The 21,665-nt window shown below is 38.5% G+C and overlaps 1 protein-coding gene across 7 annotated transcripts in view; it reads left to right on the top strand.

Moving 5' to 3' along the window:
- cnot10 (CCR4-NOT transcription complex, subunit 10) overlaps positions 1-21,665 on the top strand; it is a 32,995-nt gene that overhangs the window by 6,740 nt on the left and 4,590 nt on the right. For 3 of the 7 annotated variants that reach the window (XM_051956810.1, XM_051956808.1, XM_051956804.1), the window contains exons 3-16: positions 3,281-3,442; positions 3,586-3,736; positions 5,964-6,103; positions 6,495-6,578; positions 6,661-6,744; positions 7,938-8,055; positions 8,271-8,420; positions 12,159-12,361; positions 12,786-12,907; positions 15,566-15,745; positions 17,292-17,372; positions 17,509-17,622; positions 20,043-20,173; positions 20,687-20,722. In XM_051956810.1, the coding sequence (XP_051812770.1) occupies positions 3,281-3,442; positions 3,586-3,736; positions 5,964-6,103; positions 6,495-6,578; positions 6,661-6,744; positions 7,938-8,055; positions 8,271-8,420; positions 12,159-12,361; positions 12,786-12,907; positions 15,566-15,745; positions 17,292-17,372; positions 17,509-17,622; positions 20,043-20,173; positions 20,687-20,722 (1,756 nt within the window). The remainder of the gene's footprint in view (positions 1-3,280; positions 3,443-3,585; positions 3,737-5,963; positions 6,104-6,494; positions 6,579-6,660; positions 6,745-7,937; positions 8,056-8,270; positions 8,421-12,158; positions 12,362-12,785; positions 12,908-15,565; positions 15,746-17,291; positions 17,373-17,508; positions 17,623-20,042; positions 20,174-20,686; positions 20,723-21,665) is intronic. The other 4 variants (XM_051956811.1, XM_051956809.1, XM_051956805.1 and 1 more) reach the window with 2 other exon arrangements.

Here is a 21,665-nt window from a genome sequence, read left to right as displayed (position 1 = left end):
CTCATTTACCAACAAAAATTACTGCTGACGACCGTGATAAACAATCAATTCACTCATGTTCTTCACCAAAGCGGAGCTAAACTGTTTTACAACCGTGCTATATTGTGGTGGAATACAAAAAAAGAAAAAAAAAAATCATCAATTGACACACACTTTTTTTTTTTAAAAACACGAAACAGAACGGCTGAAATGAGCAGACAACAGACCAGACAAAAAACCATGATGTAAACTGTTGCATCCAGATCCGTTAGAGCACTGAAAGAATGAAGGTAAATTAGATGAATTATTCCACCAAAGAACACGGCGGAGTTATGTGACGATCAGGGTGTGTGAATCCTTCCTCTGTTAGCAACATCACTCAAAAACAGTCTCGGGGATTTAAATAAAGTTTTCAGGGTCGGTCAGAAATGACACAAGGACCAAGTGATTAGACTTCGGCAGTGATACGACTTAAAGTTTGGATCAACGGATTTGTTAAGGATTCATAGCGTCACGGCGTCTGATAGCAGCACGGTAACCATGGCAGCAAGTGAACACTACCTCAGCGGCCTGCTGACGATCACACAATTGTGATCCTACAACAAATCTACCACTGTGGACGTATCGGAAATGACACAAAGAGCAACTGATTAAATTGTGGGGGTGTTTCTGAGTCCCATCAATTCCTGTCGCCCCCTGCATAGTTAGGTCACATCATATTAAACCAGTATCTGGCTGCTGCTAATGTCCCACCATGGTGTGCCAGCTTTTGTGGAAATGGGTTGGAACGTTAATTAATTTCGGAATAAATATTGTCAATTACAGTGTTGAAATATGTTCTACAAGCTGGAAAAAATGCAGCTTTTTAGCAATTGTCACTTATCTCCCGCAATTTCATCACAACAAATAAGCTTAAAACATCGCAACTTTTATCGCAATTTTTTAGAAAAGCTGCCGCGAATTCAGGCATTTTCGGCCGCAACAATCACGAAAAACACCCGCGAAATCCTGGAGGGACTTCAAAGGGGAACTTCGGTTTTTTTTCAACCTGGGGTCTGCTTTCATATGTCATTTCATACATGTGAGTGATGGAGAAATGTATTTTCGACATAGCTCCAGTATTTAGCCAGGCAGGCAGCTTCGCAGCTCAGCTAGCGAAAAGTATGGGGCAACTTGACCCCCCGCGTTAAAGTCTGCCCTAATGTGTTTTTTCCCCCCCCACACTGACCGGCTCGGATAGTCTCAACGAGTGTCCCACAACATACTAGAGATGAGAAGTGAACGAAAACGTCCACATTACTTGGCGATCGCTATTTGTTGTGGTCTGTATCCAAATCTCGGGATGCTAGAAAGCAAATGTTCCGCAATCGCGCGATAGCTTGCGCCAAAACAACGGTGGGGGAAATAGCTGTTTCCGAAATCGCGCGAAATCTCGTATAGTCCATAATCCTCTGAGTGTGGTGTTATTCTCATGTTTCCATGTAAAACATGAGGCTGCTTTCCAGGTAGAGTCTTTGACCCTTGATGAGTGTCTGAAGCTCTTCCATCTTGTTTGTCATGGAGCAAATATTTCCCATGATCAGAGTTAATTAAATGCATGAAGCATCAGACAGCAGTAAGATCTAAATGAGCATGGAAGAATAGCAGTAAGTTCAATAATTAGTTAAAATGATCTATTATTATCAATAACTTACTCCCCACGTGATGACAGGATTAATCAGGATCTGACAGCAGATCACACTATGTACTTTTTACCTCAGACAGCTGAGCTGTCACAGAGTCACAGTTTATAAGCTGCAGTTAAATCATTGGTTACATAGTGGCTGTCGTCAGTTTCACTCTTTAAACAAACAGAAATTACTGGGCTGTTTGTTTTTTGTTCAGCTTGATAAGCTCATATTAGTGTATATTTAGCCTTTTGTTTGTTTTTGCATTATTATGCATTATACATCACTTGGTATATTGTCTAATCTTGCCTTGGAAAACACCAAGACAACAGAATGTGGAATGTTCAGTATTAGATATCTGGTCTGAATCTGTACTAGTTAATGATCTGCTAACTGATCAAAAAAATAATGATTTGGCTCACTGGAACCTGGCTGTTGCAGGAAGAAAATGTCTGTCTAACTTTATCAGACCCTTACTCAGATTTTTTTATCCAGATATGCCAATTATATTGGGTGACTTTAATACTTATGTTGATGTTTATAGTGACATCCTCAACACTGCATTGACTTCATTACTAAACTTGATTGGCTTCCTTCTAAGTGTTGCTTTGGTTGATTCTGTTAGTAACCTGAACAGGTTAAAACTAAACTGTCTGCTGTCTGGTTCATGGGTGAAGTGGTGTTTTCGTTACATACTTAGATTACAATCTTGCTTTAGGATATCCTGCTTTAATGGGAGTTTTATTTTGTTTAATTCTGTTTCATTTCTTCATCATTTGCTGTTTATGCGCATATATTGTCTCATATTGATCACAGTTCCCTGAATCGAACTGAATGAAACACATCAAAGTTGTGTGATTGCAGACTTTGTGATCTTGGCAAATACTGTGTCCTTGTTTAAAGAATCAAATAATACCATATTGTGATTGAATCTGTTACTCCCACCTCTGTAATTATACGCCTAAATGCTGGGTGGCAAGATGACTGATTCCTCGTCTGTAGAAGAGGAATATTTCTGCATCATCACTGTCTAAAGCATGCTCCCTAATCACAGAAAAGGTTCTAAAGAAAGAGAATGCGAACACGGACCTGAATCCAGTAGACCATCTTTGAGGTATTTGAAAGGTAAAGGTCAAGCAACACAACCCCTTCAGCAAGGAGAAACAGAAAAACATTATCTCTGAGGAATGGATGGGTGGCTCTCTTCAGAAATTTGTATGACACTATTGGCTACTGATTTTCAGGTAGTTTTAAATGGTGAAATTGCTGAGATGTGGTGTATGTAACTGCAAGGGGGATGTTAGGCAGACTCGCAGAGTTCTTGAACATAACCAAAAATGTGGCCGTAATTGCAACATCTGCATGAACAGTCACAAATACGTATGAATGCTGTATTCCTTGATCTGGAGCCTGTTTCATGAAAGCAGTTTTAAATCAAAGTAGTGTAGACCATAGGTGATGACAACATCACCTTTTACCAATGATTTCCTCCAAAACGTCTGTTGAAACTTAAAAAATATTGTATTGAATTTATTTGTGAAACACCTCAGTTAATTGGACAGGAAGTTCTAATGTTGCAATTCACAGATTTCACTTTGCAAATTTTGTGAAATGTGCTTTTGTGATCTTCACAGGCTGGACAGTATGATGAGTCTCTCAAACATCTTGACGCCCTGCAGGAGGTCAACAAAGAGGATTACAAGATCACCATGAATAGGGCTGTTGTTGAATTTTACAAAAGTGATCAGACTACCACTGGGATGCTGAAGCAAACCCTGATGGCAATGAAGAACCAGGTAACTTCTGACATGTAGATCATATTATTGTCATGCTTTTATTTCATGGTGAGTTTCTTTTCATTGAGAGTTCTAGACAAATACAGAACTTTGCTTCTTCATGGTGTCTAGGTCTTTATTAAACACACTGTCTTTGTTTTTAGGTTCACACATCAGCAGAGGATGTTGATGGGCTGGATGATGTTGAAAATAATTTGCTGTACTATAATCAAGCCATCATCCACTATCATCTGCGGCAGTACTCTGAGGCCATCTCAATAGGAGAGAAGCTCTACCAGTTTTTGGAACCATTTGGTATGTTGTGCGGCTTTGCATAGATGTTGCATAGATGGACTAGTGTCTATTGTTGACATGATTTATATGTAATCATTTTAAGAATATATTTAATATTTAGTCTTCCAGACTCTTTTAAGGATTTGCTGCCTTAAAAAATAGGTTGTTGTGAGCGCATTTAAGATTTTCGGGGTGCATTTGATTTCGTGACTTTGGGGCCTGATTACATGCGACAGGTATTTGGTATTGCTTTTGATGCCACATAAATGATTAGCAGCAGAAAAATGCATCTTGATAAAATCTTGAACTTCAGTTGATGTTAATAGTTACTGATAATTTTTAATTAATCGTTTTTAATAAAGACCAACAGATATAAAGATTTAACTTGAATTTAACCCCTTTGGCCTATTTGTCAATGTACGTAGGTAATAACTTTGATGTCACCACAGCAATGAAAAACACAAATAAATTTACACATGTAAAATCATATAAGGATGTAGGAATGGTCTCACGCTGATGCACATTGAATAAAGAAAATCAGTAAAATTGGGAGGTGCACAGAGAGTGACTAGAGCCTAACTGCTTCACTGTATTGAGGTTCAGCTTCCTAGTTGCTGGCCTGAACTAGATGTTGCCAGAAAGGGAACTCTCTCCAATCCCCATGTGCGTGAGTCCTGCATGTAAAATGTGTCAGGCTTTGGAACATCCTGGACTGTGGTGCTTAAATGAAGGTGGTAGGACATGCAACAATTTCTAGCTTACCAGCAGTCGAAGTGTGGCATTGCATGAAAGATTGTAAGATATTTGTGTTAACTATTGGTGCCCCAACAGTTCTGACCACGTAGATAGATATACACTTACTGGCCACTTCTTTAGGTACACCTTTCTAGTAAAACACTGAAACTCCTTTTGCCTTCAGAACTGCCTTCATTCTTCATGGCATACTTTCGACATGGTGTTGGAAACATTCTTCAGAAATTTTGGTCCACATTGACAGGATAGCATCACACAGTTGCTGCAGATTTGTTGGTTCCACATCCATGATGTGAATCTCCCGTTCCACCACATCCCAAAGGTTCTATTGGATTGAGATCTGATGACTGTGGATTCCATTGGAGTACAGTGAACTCATTGTCATGTTGTAGAAACCAGTTTAAGATGATTTGGGCTTTGTGACGTGGTGCATTATCCTGCTAGAAGTAGCATCAGAAGATGGTCCACTGTGGTCATAAAGGGATGGACATGGTTAGCAACAATACCCAGGTAGGCAGTGGTGTTTAAATGATGCTCAGTTGGTGCGAAAGGGCCCAAAGTGCGCCAAGAAAATGTCCCCCACAGCATTACACCACCAGCAGTCTGAACTGTTGATACAAGACAGGATGGATCCATGCTTTCATGTTGTTTACCCTAAATTCTGACCATCTGTTTTATGTCGTATTTTTATGCTCACACTATTTTATTTGTATTTTATTTATTTTATTTTGTTTTAACATGTGCCACACTTTGGTCGACAGTGTCGTTTTTTTTTTTTTTAAAGTGCTTTAGAAATAAAGTTGATTGATTGATCTCAGTGTCACAGCTGAAATGGTCTCATCAGATCAGGCGATATTTTTCCAATCTTCTGTTGTCCAATTTCGGTGAGCCTGAGTGAATTGTAGTCTCAGTTTATTGTTCTCAGCTGATGAGAGTGAAATCCGGTGTGGTCTTCTGCTGCTGTAGCCCATTGTCTTCAAGGCTGGACGTGGTGTGGTTCAGAGATGGTATTCTGCATTCCTTGGTTGTAACGACTGGTTTTTTGAGTTACTGTTGCCTTTCTATCATCTCCAACCACTGACTTCTCACATCAGCAAGGTATTTTGGTCCACAAAGCTGCCACTCACTGGATATTTTTTTCTTTTTCTGACTGTTCTCTGTAAACCTAGAGGTGGTTGTGCGTGTGAATATCCCAATAGATCAGCAGTTTCTGAAATACTCAGACCAACCTGTCTGGCACCAGCAAACATGCTACGTTCAAAGTCACTTAAATCCCAATTCTTTTCCATTCTAATGCTCGGTTTGAACTTCAACAGCTTGTCTTGACCATGTCTACATGCTAAATGCAGTGAGTTGTGGCCATGTGATTGGCTGATTAGCTGTTTGTGATGACAAGCAATTGAACAGGTGTACCTAATAAAGTGGCCGGTGAGTGTATATTTGTACATGTGTCAATCTTGAGTTTGGCATGGACTCATTGTGTTATTTGTCCTAGAAGAGAAGTTTGCTCAGGCTGTGTGCTTCTTGCTGGTGGATCTCTACCTACTCACCTTCCAGCCAGAAAAGTCCCTCCATCTGCTGGCTGTGCTGGAAAAACTTTCTGTACAAGGAAGCAACAAGAACGGCAAAGGAGAGGTACCATACCACACTATACTGTCAAATACAAACAATTTTATAATGTCGATGTAACATTTTTTTAAAAATTCATTTTGTTATTTGTTGCTAATTAAGTTCAGTAGAAAGAGAAACATCTTGACCTATATTATTTAAGGCTGGACCCAAATATTTGGTCTTGACGGCAGTATCCGAATATTTATTTTGGGATCTGAATATTCGGATTCCTCTCCAGTTAGAATGATTTTACATTATTTCAGAAGTACAGTATTTCATTCCATCATCTAAATTACAAAAATATGTGAGCGGTGCCACTTAAAAAGCCATTAAAACTAGGAGGAATTTTCTTAATTTTGTTGTTGTGTCTGAGGGCTCCAACTAAGGGTTACTTAAGGGCTCTGCTTGATTCCAGAACAACAGTTCAAACAAAGAGGGTGCCAACCAGAAGGCTGAGTTTGCAGCCGTGATTGAAGCAGCCAAATCCAAAATACACCAGGCAAGGGTTCTGTTAATAGATTATACCATTCACTTTTTGTGTCTCTCTGTTGGGTGATTGTAATAGTCTGTTTCTTTTACAGTACAAAGTGAGAGCCTACATTCAGATGAAATCTTCCAAGGCCTGTAAAAGGGAAATCAAATCAGTGATGAACACAGCAGGAAATGTGAGTGTTGGTGCTACAACAGCACAGTCAAGTAGTAAAGAGGATGAACTAAAACAGAAATTGTATGCTTGCCATTTCTTTGCTTTTTTGAAAATCATGGCACAGCCTGTCAAAAACTATTGTTTGTAGTCCAAAATAAAGAGAAGAGCAGCCAGGCAAAACCAAAAATTTGTTAGCCTTATTTTGATTGATTTACTAAAATATCAGGTCCACTCGGGTAGTGCTGTTCAAAAAGCAATAAACCATTATGTTTTTGTGCTCTCAAGTAAATATAGTAAATTTTTCTTTCATTCCTGTAGTTCTGTAACTCTTCTCTCACTTTGTTGTAAACTCTAACTCATGCAAATCTTTGCCCTGGTACATGTAGTCTGTACTTTGAGCCAAACATGAAGACTTTACAAAATTTCCCCAACTTTTCTCATTAGATTTTCATCTATTGTGTACTCTGGATTCTGTCTAAATCCAGTACAATTGTCGAAGTCTCTGTCACCGTGCAAAGTAATACACTTGTTGACCATTTTTTAACAAAAAGTAGTTTTTGTCTCTTTAATTTTTTTCATTATACACATTTATTTACTTTATTGACAAAGCATACAGTAGGGTTGATAGAAATGTAAAAGTTAGAAATGCAATGATATGCTACAAAGCTACCTGGCCTCAGATTAAGGATGTGTTCTGTGTGCTCAATTGAAAATAATTTTGGAACGTTATGTATAAAGCTTATCAAATGTGATGATAATTTTCAAACAACACGTCCGTTTAGTAGACCATCTTTGTCTTATTAGTGTTAATATGAACTCAAGCACTAAGAAGGGCGTTGATGCACACAGACATGTTAGGTGTATTCCAAAGGTTAACATCATTGACTTCTTGCTGCTTTGCATGACACCACCTTCTGTGGCTGCAGACAATACATCTTTCAAAAAAAACCTTCACATGCTGTCTGCACAGGCACTACTTAGGAAAACCGCAAGACACTGTAGGACATTAAATCACCAAGCATCACTGTTTTCTTTAACGAATCATGTCTTAAGGTAATTTTACAAACAGATGTACTTTTAGCCTTGTGATATGACGATAAAATAAGCTTTATTTAGTTTGTTTATTGTTATAAATGTTAATATGTTGATGTGGCACATGTATACCCTCTCCTGGTTTGCTGTCTAATCTCCATTTTCTGTCTCTTCCATCAGTCTGCACCCTCACTCTTCCTCAAAAGTAACTTTGAGTATTTGAGAGGAAACTACCGGAAAGCAGTGAAGCTACTGAACAGCTCTAACATTGCGGAGCATGCTGGACCCATCAAGACAGGTGACGGCTACTGTATTGATTGCATTCTTTTGATAGACTTTGTGTCCAAAAGCTATTCAGCCAGTTTTGTTTTGACCAGCCTTGATTCGGATTGCATCAATATTTGGATAAGCGTAACTAATGTTGTCTTCACTCTAGATGTAACTTTATGTCCTACTTTATGTCTACTATGTCCCGGCCAATGGAATGTTTGTTTCCCGACTTGTTTCATTCAGGTGAATGTGTACGATGTATGTTCTGGAACAATCTGGGCTGCATTCACTTTGCAATGGGGAAACACAACCTAGGCATTTTCTACTTCAAGAAGGCGCTGCAAGAAAATGACCACACCTGTGCACAGCTGGGAGATGGCAACAGTGGGCAGTGTAAGTCAAAGCAAGCACTGTGTCCTAACTGAAGCCTGTAATTCAAAAGCTACTTGGTCTCTTATCACCTCAAGAAATGTATTCACTGCTTTGCTGGACTTTTGTAAATTTTAATCCATTACATTAGGCTGAAAGGCAGAACTTATCCAGTATTTCTCTGAGAGACATACAAGAGTAACAACATATTTATAGCATGACACTGAACAAAACACTATTTGTCCGTTGTCTTGTTTCAAATGATTAAAAAAAGTGTAACCTATGGAATTCTTCCCCATTCCTCAAAAGGGCCTGAGATCCCCATTTGTGAACCTAATTATGTAACACATGTAACATTATTAAAATTCATTTTTAAGCTAAAAATTAAAATGAGTAAACATAGGTAATTGAATATGAATAATTCATAAATAAATTATAAACAATGAATGTCCAACTGAGTTTGTTTTCACAAGCTCTTAAGTTATACACAGTTTATTTTATCTTATCAAGCATGTTTGTTTTGTGAGCTTTAGTGGTGTGTATAAACAGTCTGGAGCATGCTTTTTCCTGGCGGGGAGCAGCTTTATTCTTTTTCTTTTTTAGTATCAATGGATAGATCGAAATTGAAACATTCAGAGATCTCAATCCACCATCACTCATTGTGTCACCATAATTTTCTTAAATGTTAATCAAAATATAACTAAATACTAGGAGTGTAACGAAATGATCAACTCACGAAACGATATGAAATACGAAACAGGACTCACAATATGAAATAAAGATTAAAGAAAATCCCCAACAGTAGGAAGTTATGCAAAAATCTCCTTTTCTTTATTTTCTTCCTAATTCAGACATACAAAAAAAGTACAAAATATATGCTCTTTGAAAAAATCAAAATTGTAGTTTTTTCCCCACTTATTTAGACTATGGTGCAAATACAAACATAAAATCTCAATAAAAAAGTGCTTTGTTGTTGTAATAATCAGGATAACTACATTCTTGAATGAAAAGGAAAACGACTAGCAGTCCTAGGAGCTGCAGTCTAGACCTGTAAATGTCTGAACTGTGAACTAGTTGTACTCGCCGCAGTATACGGCGAACTGTAGCGGCATATTTTGCACGCGGTTTTTGTTTTATCCGCAATCTTCTCACCGTTCTCTCGTCGTTTACATAGGAAGCCAAAACCGATTTATTTGACGAAGGAGCATCAGTTAATTTGTCAACCTCATCTTCCTCCGTTTTGAAGCGAGTGTTTTGCTACAGGAGGCGAGAAGGGTCAAAAATCATCAGTGTCAGTGGTACGCAGCGCCCTTTCGCATTTTTTATTTCGTGCGTCTTTGAATTTTATTTCGTAGCACGAAATTTCGTTACACCCCTACTAAATACTGTATTTTTACCATTATTTCTGGTCACCATTTGAATCTACGGAAATCAGCAAATCTAAAATCACTACACCCTCCTGTCATAAGGGAACCAGCTAATTTCAACAGAAATGTTCATTTAAAATGATGAAAATGAAATTTTCCCACCTTTCTCTAGTGCTGTCTTTTCATGCTGTCAGCTCTGGTTTAATTAGCAAATAGTCTTCATAAAAAGCTACTCTACAGGTAATTTAGAAAATCTGTTTTAATTGTGCATGTAAGACATTATGACATCTGTTTGGCAATTGGGACGGTGGAGACACATTCCTGTGAACATGACAAATGTAGAACAATACATTTTAGAAGCTTCATACTATACTTAAACTGCAGCTACTTCATAATGTGTTTAAGGCTACATTGCTGCTTAGATTAGCATATTTCACCGATAGATTTTGTTAGCATTATTGGCAACAAACTGCAAACACTGTTGGCACTGTTAGCATAAGTTCTTTTCCAGCAGGACACAAGACAATCTTAGGGCCTGGCCTGTTAATACAAATCTCCAGTCTCACCCAAGAAGAACTGTGTAGGCTGTACAATTTGCCAGCAACCATCAAAGCCTGGATTTTTTTCGGACACTTAAACTGCAGCTCAAAAACATCTGTGACCATCTAGTGAGGGAGCATTTTAGAGAGAGACCCAAATACGTGATGCTCCGCAGGTACTGCAAAGTGCAAATGGCTAGTGATTCCAGTACTACTACTTCACAAGCACTTGAAGTGAGAGCATCTCAGAGTGATTTGTCAAAACTGCTGTGATAGACAGCAGCAGTTTCCTTTTTACTTCCAGCCAAGAACGATATAGACTGTCAGGACTTATCAACACATGCAACATTATCAGGTAATAGTATCACTTAAAATTGATTTTCTAAATGTATCACCAGTACCATTGTAGTAAAGTGATGTTATGCCATATGTCATCTAAAATTGTTGCTTGGCCATTTTATTTATTCTAGTGGCCTTGTATGAGTGATAAAATGGCTTGAAGGTAGGGCAGACATTATTGGCAAAGTGTTCATACTAACCTTTCAAGCTATTGCAGTTCACGTAAACTGAGAGAAAATGAAACTTCTCCAATTCTTCTTGGCTCAATTTTCAGGCTTTAGAAAATATTTCCTGCAGCATAAGACTTCAGCCAATCATGGGTACTTTTCACCCAGATCAGCTGAGATGGTATGAATGTCAACACAGTCCACAGTAAAACTTGAATTTGGTGATGTAATGGGTTAGATAAAGGACGTCAAATGATCGAAGTGGGGTTGAATCTCATGTGAAGCAACAAGTAAATGCTGACTTTGCCTGACTAATTTTGCATATTTGAAGAGTGAGAATACCTGTGCTCATATTCATTGAATAGTAAATAATAATCTTTAGAATAATTGAAAAATTAGTTGTTACATTGTTTAACAATCAATAATTTTTTTGTAAAATCTAAAGGTTAGGAGCAGCCCCTGACTACATCAGAGCACTGTACAGAGTGAATCAACCATCCTGGTTGTGCCTCATGAGATATCAGGAGACTTAATGTTAACATTTTTATAACGCAGGTCATTTAATTGTCAAGCCAAGTGTGAAGCTGCAAGCAACAAAAGCGGATGTCAGCCAACTGCCTGTTCCAAAAGGGTAGTGCCCTAGTTTCAGATTTCCAAACACAGCTTAAGCGTATCTGCCAAGATTAATGGTGACTGGCAAACACTCAGTGAGTTTTAGTTCATTTTTTGCCATGTGCATGTTTCTAGACTTTTTGGTGGCCTATTTATATTAGAATTGTGTGGCTCAGTCCCACAATGCTGGCCAATTTAGCAAAAAAATCCCTTATGGCAGGCAATTATCGTCCAAGGGGCTTTTTTGGAAGGCACATTGAGCTGGACGTCTGTGTTGAATTTAGTATTCAGACTTATATTGAGGGGCACAACCTTTCCCAAATTGCAATTTTGAGCCCTTAATAAAACACCACATGTGACTGGTCATATCACTTCAGAGGCAATGACACAGCATTTTTAATAACTGGATAAAATTTTATGTTTGTTGCTCATTCCAGCTCATGGCAGTTATTACCCTCATATAAGAAGGGATATTGTAATCACAACAACAAACTTACCCATTGCAGGATTATAGTCTACAGGAATCTTTTGAAAAACCAATGGATCATAGAGAGCAGGTTTGACACAATATGCTTTTATCCCCTGTTCATTGTTTTTGATCAACTATGTTACTAACTTCTCAGGTATTTATACTATGTCTAAAAACTGTGTAAAGTATAGGCTGGCTTCATTTTGTAATAAGTCAATTATTTGTTCATCAATAGTAACAAGTGATTTTCTTGTGTTATTTCTCCTCAGCAAAAAAATTCACAGGCATCCCCATGTGTGCTTTACTAGCCAACAAACGCTATGAGCTACTGTATAACTGTGGTATTCAGCTGCTGCACATTGGCAGGCCTCTGGCAGCATTTGAGTGTCTGATGGAAGCAGTGCAGGTATACCACTCCAACCCTAGACTCTGGCTGCGGCTTGCAGAATGCTGCATCTCTGCTAACAAAGGGGTATGTCTTTCCTGACTTGACTTGGGCTTTGCTGTGTATTTCTTTGAGCATTTGACCTCAGTGGATTTCTGTTTAGCTTTTTGTTTAACAACAGGAGAATTTATAAGGGAAATTGGATGGTCAGTATTAGCATTTGTTTTTAGAAGACAGCTTTGCTCCATAAATACTGTCTTAAAAAAACTGGATTATATTCTGGATGCAGGAGACATAAATACTGTATATGTTATTTCCCTTAAAGAGAAATGTTACCTAATCTTAAAGGCAGCTTTCCATCGGTAATTACTCATAAACTGTAATAAGAAACCTATTTTTCTTCAGTACAATTTATTTTTTTACCATTTAGTGCCAGTTTATATGTGTAAATGTGATTATTAACCTAAACTGCAGAGAATTGTATCATGGTCTCTGTGTGTTTTTTTTCAAGGGGTCGGAGCAAGAAAACAAAGGTTTGCCTTGTAAAAAAGGAATCGTTCAGTCAATTGTTGGGCAGGGCTACCATCGCAAGATCATTCTGGCATCCCAGTCTACGCAGAATACTGTCTACAGGTCAGTGTCATCTTTGACAAGTACAAACACCAAGCCTTAAACTACAAGTGAGGCTACTCATTTAGATGTTTACCTTTACAGTCCCGCACAGGGCAGCAGTCCTGCATGTTAGTATGTGACCAGAATTAAATGGGTGTTGTTAAACTTGAAGATTTTTTAAAAAACTGCTAGTCAAACCATTTCTGGCACATTTTTTTTCACATTGAAATTTGATGGGAATTTTGCTGGGACGACTCTAGCCTTTGCCTTCCACATCTTTTCTAGAACCTCTCTCAACCCAAGGTTTTTGTTTTTTTTTGGAGCTTCTCATATTGAATCTTCTTGATGTTGCTGTCACTTGGAATTGCTACATATATCACTGCTTCCTTATTCTGCTGTCTATCAAACACCACAATGTCTGGTTGGTTAACCACCACCAGTCTGGATTTGGTAGGTCCCACGGGATCTTGGCTTGGTCGTTTTCTATCACATTTGGTGGCATCTTCCATTTTGATCCTGGCACTTCCAGCCCATACTCGGTGCAGATGTTTTTTACACTATGGCAGCTACTTGGTCATGGTGCTCTGTGTATGCTGTGCCCGCCCGCATCTTACTGCCTGATGTTATGAGCTGGTCTGTCTCAGCTGCAAGTTAATGTCTCATTGTACTCTGAAATGAAAGCAGAGAACAAATAAACAAATGAAGATTTTAATTGTAAAATGTAATTTAGAAACCAAAATCTTTTCTAAACTTTTGAGTCATCGAAGTGCCACCTTTAGCAGATATAAAAACTGAACACACTTGTAGCATTCTTTCCACAACGGAAATCAAATATTCTTCGGAAAGTTCTCCTCAACTCTGTTGCAGAAGTTCCCATAAATGTGTGGCCGTTTAGGTTCAGGGTTTCTCTCACTCTGGACAAGTCACCGACCCTGGATCCAGCAAAACAGCCCCAGACCATCACACTTTCTCCTCCATGGTTGACAGTTGATGTCTCACACTGAGGAATCATCCTTTCTCCTACTCGACAGCATACAGAAATTCTGTGTGATGAACCAAAGATTTCAAATTTTCATTCATCAGTCCATAATACCTTCTTCCAGTCTACAGTAATCCATTGGCGGTGTTTCGTGACCCAGGCAAGCCTCTTTTTCTTCTGACATCTTAGCAATGGCTTTCTTGCTACAACTCCAAGTCTTCTCTTCACAGCCGAAACTGAGACTTTTTACTATGACCACTATGAACGCCACTATGCTTGAAGCTGTTGTCCTGTGAGCCGCCTATCGCCAAGCTGTTGACTCTCAGAAACTTGTCTTCTGAATCTGTTGTGATTTTGGGTCTTCCAAACCTCTTTCTCTCAGTTCCCTCCAGTTTTTGAGTGTCTTTTGATGGTAAAGAAAACTGTACTCACTGACACCTTGACTTTTTTCTTTCTATTTTTTTTTTTTTTTTACAACTTCTCTGTAGGAAAGACCTACCTTTCTAAGTGTTATGATGATCTGTCTCTCTTCCATTGTTAATTGCCCTTTTCTCTCCATTTTTATAGTAACACTACTTTCTGCAGTACAATACTGTTCAAATAATGCTCTGGAGGGTACGGTGCCACGGTGTGTTCCAACACTATTTTTATGCAGATAGTTAATAATAACCAAAAAAAGTTGGGACACCTGTAGAATTTGGTAGCACCAACTTTCAAGGCTTGATCAACCTCCATTGCTGCAGAACAGCTTTAAGTTGTTAACACATTTCTTGTTGACTGAAAAAGACCTTTTTTAAATAATTCTGAAATATGCATTATTTTTCAGTTTTGGGTAACCTTACCCTTTTTAGCCTCTGACAGTTCACCAGTTACCTTTGCACCATTTCAAGCTATTCATTGGACTTGAACTACATGAATTTCGATTGAAAATTAGAGCACTCTAAAAGTTCTGACCAATAGTGTAGATAAACATATAAACCTTGACCTGTGTTTCATGTCACCTGTCAAGGCGTGTGAGTCTTGAATTTGCCATTAGCTGTCTATTTTGGGGGGTTAGAGAGAGTTCAGTTGCTTCTACTAAAGCCTAACAGTATTTGGTGTCTGTATGCTTGTATGTATTCACCATTGAAGCTAAGGTGTGAATCAATAATCAAATGGTCTAGTTGGTTGATTGGTGAGTAACATCTTTACCCAGCATCTTTGTACACCAGACAGCTATGGTGGATAGCTGGTTTGATTTGAGCAGTTTACACCTTTTGCACACTGGGCTTCAACTTTTTCCTTCTGTGAGAAAGACCGTGTTTTCAAAGTGCTGAACAAAATGTTTTTATATAAATGCTTTGTTACAGGAGTCATCACTCAGAAAAACAAGCAGCATTACCCAGATAATATAAAAACATGTTTTTAAAATTTTAATTTTTGGGGTTAAGGGATCTTTGTAACATTAAGTACTTTTTATGACTGTTTGTGTTGTTGACAAATGTGTATCAAGATGGACGATGTGTCTATGGCAAACCAAATCTAATTATGGATACAAATAAAGTAAGCTTAACCTGTGCCTGACATGATGTTTTCAATGAAGAAAATATCAAGACCAATTTTGTCTTTGTCTGTACCTTTAAAAAAAAAAGAGAGAGAAGAAAATCTGGGTTATGTTGGCCTTATGCTCTTTGTGTTTGTTTGTTTGCTTGTTTGTACAGTGAGGGGCAGTCAGCAGCTATCCCAGTAGCCAGTATGGAGTTTGCAGCTATTTGCTTGAGGAATGCTCTGCTATTGCTGCCTGAACACCAGCAACAGGACATCAAGACAGAGAACAGCTCCAAAAGCTCCAGTCAGTCAGGAAGCACTGAGAGCGGAAGCGAGAACAGTGATGCCTGCAGGTCAGAAACACCTCTCCGTTCCACTCATTATTTCCACAAATAGAAGTTGGATGGTTCTACAAATTTTACCCCAATTTGACTCAGGTCATAATTTGTGGTGGTGGGCTGGGCTATATTGCATTTGAAACTGTTCCTAATGTTTTGCCCCTTCACGTATGGGGTGATAGGTTATAGCAAAAATCTGTAAAAGTGCCTTAATGTACCCTGTAAAGTGACCAGGTAGTGTGTAGACCATGATATTAAACTTGTATACAGATAAGGTGACTCACTCAATGTAGACTCCTGGTATAAGCTTGCCCTTGACCACACATTTCTCGTGCCTTTCTCATCTCCCTTCACTATGTGTATGTTACTGGTTTCGAAATCGTCTTTACTTCTGGAACCAACCACAACCTCTGGGCTAGCAACCTGCTCCACTGATAATTTCAAGTTTGACAAAGCATTTAAATTGTACAGATCAGATGTTTGTGGTAGAGCAGCTAGACAGAAGCCACTTTAAGAAAAATGCATTACAACCACTTTGTCAAAGTGCATTTAAAGTAGTATGGCAGAAGGAGGAAAAGACTGTCTGATATGATGAGAGGAAAAATATCAAGTATTTGTACTACAGTGGGTATGGAAAGTATTCAGACCCCTTGAAATTTTTCACTCTCTGTGTCATTGCAGCCATTTGCCAAAATCAAAAAAGTTCATTTTATTTCTCATTAATGTACACTCAGCACCCTATCTTGACAGAAAAAAACAGAAATGTAGAATTTTTTTGCAAATTTATTAAAAAAGAAAAACTGAAATACCACATGGTCAGAAGTATTCAGACCCTTTGCAGCGACATTCATATTTAACTCACATGCTGTCCATCAATGAAAAATAAAATGAACTTTTTTGATTTTGGCAAATGGCTGCAATGACACAGTGAAAAATTTCAAGGGGTCTGAATACTTTCCGTACCCACTGTATATGCTGCAAATGATTTGCCCAATACCATCTGAGTAGTGAAGCATCTCAGCTGCTATGGGGATGCTTTTCAACGGCAGGAACAGACTCTAAGAGAGAATCTAATGCAACTTGACAGGATCTGTATTGAATAATAGAATAAACTGGTCTGCAAAGTGTGTAGATGACAAGACTTATACCACAAAGACTGCATTAGTAGTCTGGATGCTTTTGTGAATGAGAGTTTAGTTTTTGATTTTTATTTGAAGGAAAACTTGTATCATTGTTTCACTTTTTTACTTATTTAAAATATTTTTAATTGTTCCATTTAAACATGAATATACAAAACAAATATGCAAAAATGCAGGAGTTACAATATTTTCTGAAGATCCTGTATGTAACATAGATTTCCAGCTAAACAGAAAAAATGTTGAAAGAAAAATATATGAAATTGCTCAGTTTGTTGAATCAACATAATGATTTTGTGACCTTAATGCCGTTCACTTTTAACCAACAATTAGTTAAATTATACACTGCTCTGTGCTAGTAGTTGAACAGTGCTTGGATAGTGACTTTTAACTCAGTAGGTTTGGATATGCGATCTGTTTTGCAGTGGGAAAGGTCAGGATGCTGATAAGTTTCTGTCTGCAGCACCATCATCTCCTCTAAGGAAACAGGAGGTAGAAAACCTCAGGTAAAGACACTTCTCATTATATCTCATTTTCTTGATTCACATAAGCTCAGCTGGCACAACAGTCTTTTTCAGCCCCATTAAATGTCCAGTAGAACCCAGAGTGTGGCACAGTAATTAATAGTTGTTTGATGCGTAGGTGCTCCATCCTGGCCTGTAGTGCCTATGTGGCGTTGGCGTTGGGAGACAATCTAATGGCTCTAAACCATGCTGAGAAACTACTCCATCAAACTAAGGTGTCAGGATCCCTCAAGTAAGTGCTGGGTTTGTTTTTTGTTTTTTTTTACTGCTGCACAGATCTGTTCAGGATCTATTCAGTCTTTGGCAGTATGATAATATACGTATGCTCTATTTACAAATCCCAAAGGTATATTCTTCACTCTTGTCAAAAACATATGGCCCATTTCATATAATACTGACACAGAGGGCCTTTTTTAAACTATCCCCTACACCACGTGTCAAACTCAAGGCCCACAGGCCAAATATGGCCTGCCAAGTCATTTTGTGTGGCCTGTGAGAGATGTGTATTTCTTAATCTGATAAATTAATGGGATTTATATTATAACAGGGCTTCTGACTGCTACCAATATGGTTGCAAATGTGACCTTTTTTAAGAGTGTGTGAGTTGAAATTTAACCTGGTTGCATTTTGTGAGAGTATGATGATCATTTGCTGATCTGGTGGACCACAGCTAGCTATTGCACAAGTTGTTGTGGTTGAAAATAGTATTATTTCTTCCTCATTGACTCAGACTGAGAAGGGAGGAGGCTGGAGGAGAGGTCTGACACATGATGATAAAATTGTTCAAGTACAGGCAGAGAGATCTCAACTGAGCCAGTTAAGAAGAAAAAGCAGCCCCACATTCAGTGTTGATGGCTCACATTTTAACAGTGATCGCAGTTCTGACTATATACACATGACTGATTCTGATAATAACGTTTAAAATGAGGTCTGTTCATAGAAAAGTCAGCTCATAGAAAATTCTGCTAATGGAAGAATGCGCATGTTAATAATAAAAATCACTCACTTTCACCTTGCTTAAATCTGTGTAGAGCTGTGGCTACACTGCAGTCCGTGTCTACTGTAGCCAGCATGTGTGGCCATCGGTAAAATGTAGTATTTACCCATAAGCAGATGTTCAGCCTATGTGTAGTCTGTGCCCAGTTCATGACTCATACCAGAAGAGCACTGGTGACAAAAATAGATTTTCAGATTGAAACATTTTGCAGATATCAAGTCAAGTTGACTATGAAAAAACAACTATTCCTCGGCATGCATGGTGGATTAATAGCTGTGGCAATGCTGAACCAAAATAAAGGGATGGGGCGACCAAATCACAAACTGGTGTCACCAACATAGGTAGCACAATTTATAATAAAATATAATATCTTTATATTGTAGTAGCACAGCAATGGGCCGACATATATTTTGCTGTTATCTAAACAAAGTCACAGTATTTGTACATTGAATGCAGAGACTATTATTTAACATGTTCAGGAGTAGTTACATTTGTGCAGTCTTACAATTACAACCAGACCATTGAGGTCAACTACAATGCTTAATGGAAATGAGTTTGACACCCCTACACCCCTGCCCTACACCCACTTCCAATACACTTCTAGTTCCACAAACCCTCCAACAGCAATCTGCATTGATGCTGACTCAATGACCACGTGCAGCGCCGTGGTCTGTTTGTCATAGAATATTCACAATACAAATGTAAGATCAGTGCATTTACTATTCTTTAAAAATGCAAATATATCCTGGTGAAATGCTGGGTTGGTATCGAGGTATGAGAAATGGATTCTACTCAAGGTTTTGTCCAAAAAGCTTTTAGTTACTTCGTACGGAGCCCCTCTGGTGGCATGGTAAAAAAATAAATAAATTATGGCCATGTGACCATACTATTAATATCATTCCTGGACAGCTGGGTAACCAAATCGAACGCACCATCTCTACAACCAGAAATAATCTGCGTGTGGGCCGTACACTTTCATGACACAAAAAACTCCGGTTTTATGCTCAACATACTTCACTTAGTAGTATGCCTACACCCCTCAGCTGTTCCTGAAAAGTGTCCTGATACGTGTGCAGGGCTGCAGCTCCGACAGACACAAATGAGTTTACGGCTACATATTAGCACAACAAAACAGCATGTAAGTAACAGGATGAGGATATAAAGTTTGTAAATCTGGTGACACGTCAGCACACAGGCTACATGTTGCAACAAAATGTCAAACACAGGCCTAAATGAATAACTGCCTAAATGCAAGATAAGAGGATATTGACTAGAATAGCTAAGAAAAAACACTCATCCTAGGAACATCACGTGGGTACGGGCCGCACACATATTATTGCAGGTTGTAGAGACGGGGCGCTCGATTTGCTTACCCAGCTGTCCAGGAATGATATTAATAGTATCGGTTAGTATTTGGTGCGCATGTTATAGCTGCTTCATAGCCACAAATTTGTATTTCCTGTGCACGTTATATCTAATTCGTGTCCACAAATTTGTATTTTGTGGGAACGAAGTAGTATTTTGTGCGCACGTTATACCTAATTCATGGCTACAATTTATTTATTTTTTACCATGTCACCAGAGGGGCTCCTAATTTCGTCTGCTATGAGTCCCTTAACTGTTTGCTGGTTCGTCTGTGTCCTCTGTGTGCTTAGGTTTCTAGGTCACCTATATGCTGCTGAAGCCCTGATCTCTTTGGACAGGATCTCTGATGCTATTGCGCACCTCAACCCAGAGAACGTCAGCGATGTGTTAATGGGGGTTCTGACCAGCGACCAAGACCAAGGTCTGTGCGTTTTACTTTTTACTCCGCATAACATATGCTTTTATTGCTTGTGGATTATGGCCAAATGTTGCTGGATATCTGAATCCTCCTCCAAGGAGGCCTGGTAGACTTAGAGGCGTTATTCTTCTCAGATTAGTGTTGTGTTGCTGTACTTTGGGGTGTTTTTAATCTGGTTAAACAAGTTAATTCTGTTGCTTTGTTGCACCAATACTAGTCTGAGGCACTTTCTTTACATTGTTTGTTCTTGGTTGACAGCACGTGTCCTAAATCCAAGAACAATGGATGATAATGGGTTGTGAGGAGCAACTTTTTACCTCCTGCTACAGGCATTTCATTTAATTTTTGTTTTGCCTGTTTGCTAGACTGCAGTTGCAACATCCAAAAGACTTACAAATCAGGAAGAGAAGCAATTTTTGCTCAAGTATGCCCTGAAAATTACAGCCTGCGCTGTCTATTTTTTGTGCAGCCCTATGCTTTGTTGTCATCTCCTTAATGATTACTTGTTTTGTTCAGCAGGGTCTGACAAAGGAGATGAGCCTGTTGAGTCCTGTGAGTCTTCCTTATTTACATCTTAATGTGGGATTTTTTTTTCACCTGAAATAATCCAAAATCTCACCTGGTCAGTGTGTTAACAGGACGGTCATTCCTTGTCATTTCACATAGCGCTATCACTGCATCATCTCAAATTTATTTGTTATTTGGAACACAAAACTAAATTTGAAATAGTTTTTTGCCCAGATTTTCGAGAATTTGATATATTCATATGTCATATGTGAAATTATTTATTTTTACCCTTTACAAATAACATCATACCCAGAATGTCTTTCTGGGTAAAATATTACTTGTAAAGGGTGAAAATTTAAGGGTTCAATATCTCTCAAAATATAGCTCCCACAGCTATTTAGTTTGATGAAGATAATTGTTCCCAGCAGATCCAAATGATTGAGTGTTTTCAGCACTGGCCAGATGTTTAATTATTACCCCTTTAAAATGGGAACCAAGTGCAAATTTTTTGAACAGAGATTGCATCAAGGCACAAGAAAGTTCCTGTAAGTGTATATATGGATATTTTTTTTGTGGCTTTTGAACTTTTGAGGCCATTAGTACAATCCATCTTTTTAAATTACATAATTTAAAAAATTTGTGATTTGGACACATTTGTAGGCCCACAAAAACTGATGTGCAAAGGGGTCTTTGTACTTTCATTACATGTGCAAAGTTGCAAGTTGCTTCAATGTTGCTTCATTTTGAAATTTAACATCATAACAGGCTTATTTTGCCCCACTAAATATCCATCCATCCATCATCTGTACGCCACTTAATCCTCAGTAGGCTCGAGTCTATCCCAGCTGACTTAGGGTTTAAGGCTGGGGACACCCTGGACAGATAAACACAGGGATAAACATACAAAGGTAGTCAACCAAGCACACTCACACCTACAACATTCTAGAGTCACTAATTAATCTCAGCATGTCTTTGGACTGTGGGAAGA

Source organism: Acanthochromis polyacanthus, chromosome 12 (assembly GCF_021347895.1).
Source record: "Acanthochromis polyacanthus isolate Apoly-LR-REF ecotype Palm Island chromosome 12, KAUST_Apoly_ChrSc, whole genome shotgun sequence".
In the NCBI taxonomy this organism is placed as follows: Eukaryota; Metazoa; Chordata; class Actinopteri; family Pomacentridae; genus Acanthochromis; species Acanthochromis polyacanthus.
The sequence above is the reverse complement of the archived record's forward strand: the minus strand, read 5'-3'. Positions and strand labels throughout refer to the sequence as shown.